The following is an 11,506-nucleotide window of genomic DNA, read 5'->3' as shown; positions in this document are numbered from 1 at the left end:
ATATATCAAATAACAGCTTAAAACTCGTGTATGTAGAGCTTTTGTGTTTATTTACCTTTTTGACTTTCATTAAGCACTGGTGATGTCTTTTACAAGGAAAAAAGTGCAGATAAGATTAAAAAAAGTGCAGATAAGATTGCAACAAGTCTAAACCATCTGCGGGAGGGCCATTAAGACCAGAGGGACAAGTACCCCTTTCTAATACAAAACTCAATTGAGTTTGAACTCTGCAGACCCATTCTTTAGATTCAATGTTGGAGAGTTGTAGAAAAATATAATAAAAACAAACCTAAATACCCCTATCAATACTAATCAGATATATATTTCAACAATTTACTCTATCTGGAGCATGAATATGTCTGAAATATGAAGTAAAGATACTTTTCTCAGTTACTATCAGAATTTCAGTTCTGCAAGTGCACTGCTTTTGATGAACATTATTCYTGTTTTACTTTCTTAAGTGTATCCTACAATATTAATTTTGGCCAACATTTCCCTAAAGCAAGGATTTCGAATCTTCTACCAGCCAGAAAGTAGTCGGTTTTGCATATCTCTTAACCAAATTAAAAAGATTTCAGGACCAGATAAATAAACATATAAGCCGTTACAAAGGTAATATAAAGAGTTGGTAAATCTCACCTTGTCTTTCACCATGCTGTTATGAGCATCTGTATTAAGCATTATCACAGAATAGGAAAGGACATATGTTGTATCAGCACTAGTAAACGAATTAGGATTGCACTTACAATAGCGCTCCGCAAATTTTTCCATGATACGGTCAATTTTCTGCGCCTCACCATGTAATCTAAAACCCCTTAGAAAAAATCTAATAGCCTCACCAAAGTCCATTCCATCAAAATTAAAGGAATCAACATAAGCATGCATTACTTTTAATGAGAAATCATCCCTTTCGGCCAAATAGTCACCAATCATAGTCTCATTCAAACCAGAATCCAATGGATGTTTAAGGTAAGCTAAACTCCACGGAAGGAAATGGTAACTCAAGAAAACGGCTGGGGAGACCTGATTTGATTGCTTGATCAAGGATTGACCCAAATCCGAGAGCATTGACTAGGGTGGTAACTAACGTGACTCTAACACCATGTTGAGCTACTAACTTAACTATGTCAATGGTGGGGATATAGTGGCCTGGTGATACTAAGGGTATAACAAGAAAGTGAAGCTGGTTGTATTCCTGTAATTCCTCTAAAGCCATTTCACAGTCTGGCTGGTATGGTGGAGTGATTGGATCTATGTTCAATCATGGAACTGCATTTGCATTCTGATTAAAGGGTTTCATTCCCCTTCACTGCTTTCTAATGATATTTTATTAACGTATGATGTTGTAAGTGTAAACATAAGCATGGATGTGCTTAGAAAATCAAAAAACATAGCATTAAAAATATGAACTAGTCAATTTTTGGACTAACAGAAACTCCAATCGAGTACAATATAAAATATGAACAACCACATAACAGTGATCATAACAACCACATAACAGTGTTCATAACGCAATACAGAGGAGGAAGATTGTGTTCACATGAACCACGTATAATTAATAAGTTATGAACACCTAATGATACCCATCTAAGTTGGTCACTAAAATATGAACAACCGCATAACAGTGTTCATAAAGCAATACARAGGACATGCATGTTTGTTATATCGATAAGTTGTTCAACATTTGGTCTAGTTGGGTGTGACAAATGTGCCAGCTATATCGATAAAGCAATGAACAATCACATAACAGTGTTCATAAAATTCTTGTTCTTATAAAATAAAGATAAAATGCATTTTAATTTTTGATGAGATACGTTCATAAAACATATATCAATTAACAGCTTAAAACTCGTGTATGTAGAGCTTTTGTGTTTATTTACCTTTTTGACTTTCGTTAAGCACTGGTGATGTCTGTTTCACTTCCATCGATTCTTGATTTAGCCCTATTCGACTTGAAGTTTCTGTGTTGCTTGTCTCTGCATCCACATCAACCGGGTTGTCGATTGTGTTCTTGAAATTTGAGAATGTGTGCTTCTTCATTAGTCTTTCGCTCATTCTCCGTCCTGTAGTCAAGATTGAACAAATATGAACGGATTTAAAGTATTATTTACAAAATCGAAGCCCTAATTTCTTTTAAGCATACCWCTTACTCTATTCCCTTCGCCTTGCATTCCTCCCAAATCGTCCATTGTGCGATTACCATTCTGAACTAGATTTTTCGCCGATGATGAGCAATGTTTCTCGATCAGAATGGCGGTTTCGTGCTTGATTACAGGATACGGGAATCGACCGCCAACGTTTTTCAATGTCAATAATTTTTTGACAGAAATACCCTCTGAACCTATTGTTCATAGACATTTCAATAATTATTAATTAATTGATTATTTTTTAACTCTCATTTAATAAGGACCATTAGATGATCACATGAACGATCAAGATCGGGTTAGCAAGTTAGTACAAAATATTTGGTTAGTATTTGAACCACCCTCTATATATATATATACTATGTTATTAAGTAAATTTAGCAAAAGTCTTAAAATACTAAATGACCAAAATACCCTTTATACTCACTTTTTCATTTTTTCATTTTTTCACCCCCTCCCCTCCTCTACTCACATACATTCACCCCTTACATACACTTACCCCCTCATAACATATTTTTTAAAAATTATAATTTTAAATTTACACTTTATACCCCTATAATTAATTAATTAATTTACTTTACATCYTTTACTTTTAAATGTTTTATTTTAAACTTTTATCAAATTAACATACATAATCGTATATCAATTAAAACATGTTTAAAAAGTACATTTTTATTTTAACAAGTTACACCATTATAATCGTCTCGTTAATACCTTCAAAATGAGTCCAATATTGAATAGTTTTTGACTTATTTATATTATTATATATACTAGGAAAAAATATTTTTAATATTTACGATTTATACTTTTATAGTTATTTATTTATATATATACTATATATTTTAGGGTTAGGCTGTCCAACTTGCACTATATAATATGTTTTAAATTAATATGTTGGGTTTTTTTTTAAATATATATATACATGTATTAATTCAACCTTAATCTGAGTTTCTGGACAATAAAGATGGTAAGCAGTTGAAATTTCATTCTAAAACCCATCTTTTTTTGTCTTTTCATGGCTTATGATCTGTCAAATTTGTAGTTTTCTTTATTGATTTTGAGTGTTTATCTTAAAACTCAAGTTTTTTGTTTCTTTGCTCTTGGTGTAAATTGAATACATTTGTGGAGTCGTTTAAATATGTTGGATTTTAAATATATTGGATTTTAAACTGTCATACAATTTTTTTCATCGATAGTATGTAATTGGAACCATAACTCTTATTTATTCAAATTGTATTAATATGTAAAGACCAGTGGAATCTTATCATCGTTAAATCTTATCTTATAAAACCAATGGAACTTCAAAATCGTTAAAATTCATGGCTCCCGCTGCATTGCGCGGGTACACAACTAGTAATATAGTATAGATATAGACGGTAATCGTGCAATACAGCAAGACATCTCGATATTTGATTTAATATAGGTTTAATAACAAAATAAGTTTAATAATATAATTTTCAAATAAATGTAATAATTAAGTATTTTGTTAGAACTCAATGATTATCCTAATTATATTTTATAATTTTTATATTTAAAATAAAATGTTTATCATATATTTGATTATGTTTATCTGCAGTTAGTTACAAACTAAAAAAATGAAGCTTTAATAAGTTGTACTTACACACGATTTACTTGTAATCGTGAATTTTAAGTAATGTGCATTAATAAATAGTAATTAATGGATAAAAATGGTTTTTACATCTCGATTTAATGTTTTGTTTTATTCCTTGTCTCTGTCGATATGATATGGTTTTGAAAAAAACACATTGATATTAATATCAAATTAACTATTTAAAGGTTCTCTTTTTTTATTTCTTTAATTCAATTTTTTTATTATAGTTTAATTTAGGTTCAAAAACAAAACAATTTATTTTTAGTTTAATAATATAATCTTTTATAAAGATGATAATTAAGTATTCTGTTAGAACTCAATAATTATCTTAATTATATTTTAGATATTTTATATTTAAAAATGAAGTTTATCCAGTATTTGATTATGTTTATCTAAAGTTATTACATGAACTTAAAAATGGAGCTTTAATAAGTAGTATACCTACGTAAAATTTACTTGTAATCGTGAATTTTAAGTAATATGCATCAATAAACAATAGTTCAAACATAAAAATGGTTTTTAAGAGTTTTTGTCAAATACTCTTATCTTTTCGTCCTTATGACTAATTCTGTTAAATTTCAACTGTTAAGTTAAAGATAGTTTGGTCATTTTACTCTTTAACGTGATATATTTTAAAAACAAGGGTTAATTATAATTACTAAAAACCACCCCAATCCCAACTAGTATGTTTTCCTTTTCTTACTTCAAATAAGTAAACAAAAAGACCCTAATAATGGATCTGAATAAATGATTCGTGGAACAATTGTTGTTGGTGGGAGAGTAACCAGGGATTAGAGATGTAACATCCAGAATCTACATTTGCATATAATCATGTATTTTATATATCAAGAAATATAAATACATATTCTGGCCCAAATATATATATAAAAGCTATATCATAAAAGTAGCTACCAAAATTTTCCACAAAATCTTAATACAAAATTTGTACTCATAAACAACATGCAGGTACAAGTAACAACACATTATCACAAAATTCATATGCAGACAATCATATATTTGTTCATAAAAGATTTCTTTTCCCCTTATCAATTTCTTCATAAATTTTTTTTCCCCTTATCAACTGGTTGCCTGACCTGTAACGCACATTTTAGAACATCAAAATGAGGGTTAGACCTTGAGGTATAGTGAGAAATCCCTTTTATGAAATTACAGGGTGAATATCACCAAAACCCTTTTATAAAACTCATATTTGTAATAAATAACAAATATATAATGTTTTGACAAAATAACCCTCTTTTGCCACATCAAACCACAAAATACTCATTTATCGCATAACACGTGAACTCAATAATTCATATAAAACAAACCATAATTTCCTCATAACACCTTGGGTAAGATAATCTCATTTCCTCGCAACACGCTGGTGCGGGAACCCATCTCATCGCAACACACTGGTGCGATCAACACACACTGGGTGAGACTACCCATTTCCTCGCAACACTGGTGCGACCACAACATACTTCATCACATCAAAGCCTAGAGGCAAGACCAACCAGAACCCCTCTAGTCCTTAAGAACCAAAGCCCCTCTGGAATCACCAACCGAAAGTAAGGCCAACCCAAAAGTAAGGCCAACCAGAGGCCCTCTGGTCAATTAAAGCCTCTGGTTCGTCTATCCATAGCCTCTAGGTCAAGAAAATGTTTAATACTTAAAAATTTGGGTTTCAAATACATCCAGAGACCCTCTGGTTAAACATTAAGCTCAATAGAGCCCCTCTGGTTTCTTTATCATAGAATTGAATATTTTCTCAAGGTTCAAATGAACAACCAGAAGCAAAGTCATCCATAAGCCAGACCAACCAGAGGCCCTCTGATCAACCAAAACCCCTCTAGTTCTTAAAACAATAATAAGTTTACTTCATCACATCAATAGGATGTGATAACCCAAGTCCTCGCATCACACAGATGCGATAACTCAAGGTCATTGCATCACAAGGATGCGATAAATATGAATGTGATCAAAAACCCAGATTTTCACAACACACTGCATCCATCCCAAATTCATGACGTTATACACACCACTCAGAAGCAATCCCAGTAGAAGGCCACCCAGAAGCAAGACCCTCCCAGTAAAAGGTCATCTCAATCGCAAGGCCATCCCAGTAGAAGACCACCCAGAAGCAAGACCCTTCTAGTAAAAGGTTATCTCAATCACAAGGTCATCCCAGTAGAAGGCTACCCAGAAGCAAGACCCTCCCTGAGCCCTTCTGGTCAACTAGAGTCCCTTTGGTCTTTCTGATCAAGTGTTCATTTAATCGTATTAATAGGATGCGACAACTCAAAGTTATCGCATCATACAAATGAGGCAATCCCAAGTTATCGCATCACACTGATGCGATAACAGTATCTATGATCAAAAGATCATCATTTCCAGAAATTGATTATGTCACCCTTATCCCAATATACTCACCTCCTTGATATGTCACCCTTATTTTCACACATGATATAATCAATGATAAAAATCCACCTTTTTGCCAATAATGACATCAAACTGTTTTATCTCAAAATCTCATATAAAGTACCATGCAGTTCTTATACCCAATTTTCAAATAAGGAAAACTTTAAACAAAAACTCACCATCATACTAAAAATAATACATAATCGTTCAAAGACACCTAAGTACGAAACCATACGGTTCCTTAAATGAAGCTTTTAAAGTAAAACTTACAATTAAAAACTCACCTTATGATCACAAAAATGAAGATGAACAACACGTATTCAGATTATAATCACATAAAATGGGTTCTTACAAAAACAAGGCTATGCCAAAGATCGGAGATGGAGGGGAGAGAAGATTTTGAGTTTTAGATCTTTGTATTAATCTCATAATGTTTGTTAAGGTTGAGTTCTACTTCGATTAATCAAATTGTATTGCGTTTTTAGGGCTCAAGATTGTTGTGTCGACCACCATTAATGGTGTTTTTGAACAAGGGTTAAATGCATGAAATAACAACCTACTTTCATAAATTTTCTTATTATAGCATTCTACTTTTGTTTTTCTTTATTACAGCAAGTTACTTTCAAATTATTTTTCATTAAGGCATCGTACTTGAAAAAATCTACCCATTATAGCAATGAGTAACATATTACCTTTTAAAACGGTTAACCCTTTGACATTTTTTGCTTTTGTGGCTTTAATGAGGTGATGTGGATGATACATCATTTTGATTACTTAACTAAAATAAAAATAAAAAACTATTTCAAATTATTATTAGTGATTTTCATTTTTCATCGTTATGATCTAAAAAAACATTTAATTTTTTTGACTTTTTCTTATTATGTTGCATGCAAATTAAATATTCTTAGAGTAAAATATTTATCAGATAAATATGAAAGATTATTTTTGAGATATATTTTGTTTGTAGAAAAGGTAACTCTTCTTATTTTATGTTGTTAAAAAAAATACATATCTTTTAAAGTTCTCACTAAAATGTTAACGAAATAAATTGTGTTCTACAATTTTTTAATATTTTTATATTAATAAATAATTCAAAAAATCTAATTAATTTAATATATTTATACGTCAAGTAAAAGTTTTTTGAACAAATATAATTTTTTTTTTTAAAAGATAATATTTTTTGATAAAAAAAAAACAATTCTTATTTTCCTTTTTTTTTAAAGTATTAGTGAAATAAGTTGTCTTCTACTAGTTTTATTGATATTGGTATTTTAATGAATAATTTAGATTTTTTTAATTCATTTAATATATTTATTAAATAACATGTAAAATATCTAAATATTAAAATTAAAAATATAATGTTTACTAATAACTAGTAGATGTTATAATAAAATAATTTTGAAGGTATAATGATCTAGTAAGAAAGTCACATCATTATAGTACATGTGGACAGCCTACGTGGACAATGAGGTGACATGAAAACCTGATATAATGGGTAAATTTAAATCAAAAGGTTATCCAATACTATAATGGGTAAATTTTTCAAAGTACAATGTTCTAATAAAAAAATAGTTTGAAAATGCATTGCTGTAATAAGAAAAACTGAAAATACAATGCCATAATAAGGAAATTTATGAAAGTAGATTGTTATTTTGTGTATTTTACCATTTGAACAAATATTGAAGGAACTCAAATGGGGTTATTTTGCTTCTATTTGTGAATAAAGTTTTATAAAATAACCATATACAAATGATTTTTGTGTAAAAAAAGTCAAAACCGAGTTGAGTTCCGAAAACGGGTCATGGGTTTGGACGGGTGAGGAAGATAAGCTATTACGATCTCTTCACTTTCACCCACCAGGTTTCATTAATTACAATTTAGCCCCTGTCTTTTAAAATATATCACACTAAATGATAAAATGACCAAATTATCTCTGACTTAAAGGTTGAAATTCAACAAGGTTAGTCTTAAGAACGAAAAATGAAATGAATTATGAACTATAATAACCAAAAATATAATTTTAAAACCACATAAACGAAATTAATGATTTTCGATAAATCCAAGGACGAAAAGCATAGTTTTACTGATATTGTGTAGCTGTTTGGCTCAAATTTTAAATTTATTTTGGAAGATTATAATTTATAAACTAAAAAGTTATTGTATGGTTAAAGGAAGCTTCCTTATCTTGGTTGTATGCATAAATTATTAATTTAAGGGGGTGTTTGAGATTGTTTATTTAAAATAACTTATCAACTTATTATAAGTCAGAAGAGTTTAATTTCTTTAAAAAATTCTTATTACCGGTTTGACACCGGTATAAGTTGTTTATCTAAACACTCAAAAGTACTTATTATTGATACCACACCGAAATAAGTTAATAAGTTGTTTTTATAAACAGTCCCAAACACCCCAAAACAAGTGTTTGAGGTAGGGAAAATTAAGGAGTTTTTTTTTTTCGAACAATTTTTTAAAATTAAAAAAGTATGAAAAATGAATATTTAAAAAAAATAACATTTTATTAAATATATAAAATATTTTAATATATAAATATAAAATAAAAAACTTTTTCTTTTCTTTTTGTAGATGTTGAATTTTGATTTATTTTTTAAAAAATGTGATAAGACATATTGACACCATAAGGAAGCTTCATTCCTTGCTTTGCTTTGCATAAATTCATAATTTAAAGGAGTGTTCACATGAGATAGAGAGGCAGCAGAATGTCTGAATTTAAATTAAAACAAGATCGAATTATAAATTGGTTTTTGATATAATGATAGTCAATCATCTCGATTGTGGTCCACTGATTAAACCTTAGGGTGTGTTTAGTGTTTAAATAAGATAGAACAAAACAAGACATGATATGACATGACATGATAGAATAACTGTTCAATGTTTGATAAGATAAAACTGGACAGAACAGAACAGAACAAGTAAAATGACTAATTTACCCCTGATAAGTTGTTTATCTTAATTAATTTATGTAATTTATTAAATTATAATAGAATAATTGTTTTTTTATAACAAAATATATCATTTGAAGTTTTCGTCAAAACAATTAAAATGACATCAAATAAAAAGTTTATGTAGTTTTCTATTTTTATTTTTAACTCCTTTCTACATTATTTATTATTATTAATATATAATAAATTAATAAAAATATAGAAACCGTATAAAAATAATATTTTGAGGACAGTAAAATGAAAGTGTAAGAAACATAAAATACGATAAATAAAATTTAAAGAATGAATAAAATGTAAAAATGAGACCTATTTGATGTTTTAGAAGAAAATTAAGTTTTATTTTGAGGTTATATTGATAAAATAAAGTTTGTTTCACCTTGTTCCATCCTGTTCCATAGGGTAGGGGTGGAACATGCCTGTTCCACTTTGTTCCACTCTGTATCTATCTGTTCCACATAAAATTCATGTCAAACATGGAACAAGGATCTCTGTCTTGTCCAGTGTACCAAACGCACCTTCAAGGGGATGTAGTGGAAACATCATCTACCTCGGGTTCGAATTCAGGTGTCGTCAAAACCCTTGTGACCGTGGAGGTTTATTTGCGATTACTACAAGCCATTCATGATCGCCTGATCAGTACGTAAGTTGACCCAGAACCCACAGTTACTTAAAAAAGTCGCCTAACTAATCAATTACTACTTTATATTTACATTTGAGTTCATTTGACATTTCGATGAAAAAACATATGTATCACAACGACAATTACAAACATCAAAGCTACATTTTCTCCACCCCTTTGCATGCATAAAAAATTTATAAATTAATCAATACCGTACATATAATAAGAATCTGTAATTAGTATGATATAATTGACAAGCAATTCCTTTGATCAATCGATCAATCTGGTCAAAACAAAATGAAACATCTTGGTTCAAGGGAAGTATGCATCTTCATTTGGAGATTAAGGAAAAGGTAGGGTCCCAATGTGTTTGGTGCTTGCAAATCAAGGTTTAGATCTTTACTTTTCCTTATAACATCGGTGTAGGGGACAAAATTGAATTGGTAGATCATTGTATAATTCGTTGCAAAGGATTCTCGAATGTGTGGTTGAAGGTTTTCGGTTGGTGCTGTTCCCCCCCCCCCCCCCCCCGCTCTTGCTTCCTTCTTCTGCAAAAAGGGTGTGACATGCGATACTTTGGATTTCTATGTACATGAGGTGGACATTATGTAATAAACGGGCATTACCAGATCGGGTTAATTCTCAATCGGATTTGTTTTTCGACATTCAACTTTTATCGGTTTGTTGGTTATTCATCATTCAAAAGCTATATTTCTTCTTGGGCAGATTGGTGTTGCAACCCGAGATCCAGTTTAGGAGACGACTCTTGGTTTTGGTGCATGGTTGTCCTCAAGTGTTTGCTCTTACGGGTTTCTTAGTCTCGTTCAATTGTGTTTGGTTGGTTGTCTTGGTCTTTCATAGGTTGTTTTGTCTGTATTTTTGTCTCTTTTTCTTTATTTTATTTTTAGTTAGGTCTCTATATGTTGGGGTGACTCCTGCTTTAAAATTTTCAAACAATAACGCCATATAACATTTCATTCCTTTATAACCATTACCATATATAGAAGATCATATAAAGTTGGTGAATGACACAAAATTTTTAATATAAAATGGATCTTAAAACTAGGGGTGTTTATTTAAACCGTCAAATCGTTCATACTGAATCGTAAAATACAATTTAAAATTTTCACGGTACAGTTTGTGATTTGCATTTTTACCAAACCGCAGTATATGGTGCAGTTTGTAGTTTTGAGTCATCAAACCGCGGTTCAAACCGTTCTGCATCGCATATTTTCTGTATTTTTTATTTTATATATAACACATATTTATTATTTATACTTCTTCATTGTCCATTAATGTCCAAAGTTTTGGGCTTTGATCCATGATATAAATAAATTAAGCCTAATAATTCATTACACTTTTAGGCTTTAAGCAAACATCCACGTTCACGTCATGAATCTCGGGCTTCTTCCCTAATTTACTCTCAAGTCTCGAGTTTCAAATATTTCAATTTTTAGATACAACCAAAGTCTTAGGTGGCGTTTGTTTTTTAAGAGGTGCTGAAGTCTGAAGTCTGAATTCACTTCTGAATTTTAAGAGGTGGTGCCGAAGTCTGAAATCTGAATCAGTCAGACTGTTTGTTTTTACGTCTGAAATCTGAATCAATTCATTTCAATTAAATTTAACTGAAATATCCAATCATTTAAACGAAATTCGTGTTCAAACGATCCAAGCTCACAATGGAAATCAGAAGTGGAATCACTGTTAACATCATGAACTTGATTATGATCGTTTCCAATGCCTAATGTTTTTC

At 30.5% G+C, this 11,506-nt stretch overlaps 1 protein-coding gene across 1 annotated transcript in view; it reads right to left on the bottom strand.

Annotated features, from left to right (window-relative positions):
- The window catches only part of LOC112509182 (cytohesin-3-like), a 21,970-nt gene extending 19,781 nt beyond the window's left edge, over nucleotides 1-2,189 (bottom strand). Inside the window, exons 1-3 of the mRNA XM_025114037.1 lie at nucleotides 2,144-2,189; nucleotides 1,881-2,063; nucleotides 640-974 (exon numbers count right to left, since the gene is read on the bottom strand). Coding sequence (XP_024969805.1) covers nucleotides 640-974; nucleotides 1,881-2,063; nucleotides 2,144-2,189 — 564 coding nt within the window. The remainder of the gene's footprint in view (nucleotides 1-639; nucleotides 975-1,880; nucleotides 2,064-2,143) is intronic.
- Nucleotides 2,190-11,506: the final 9,317 nt, after the last annotated feature.

Source organism: Cynara cardunculus (genome assembly GCF_001531365.2).
Source record: "Cynara cardunculus var. scolymus isolate 2C chromosome LG 3, CcrdV1, whole genome shotgun sequence".
Taxonomy (NCBI): domain Eukaryota; kingdom Viridiplantae; phylum Streptophyta; class Magnoliopsida; order Asterales; family Asteraceae; genus Cynara; species Cynara cardunculus.
The sequence above is the reverse complement of the archived record's forward strand: the minus strand, read 5'-3'. Positions and strand labels throughout refer to the sequence as shown.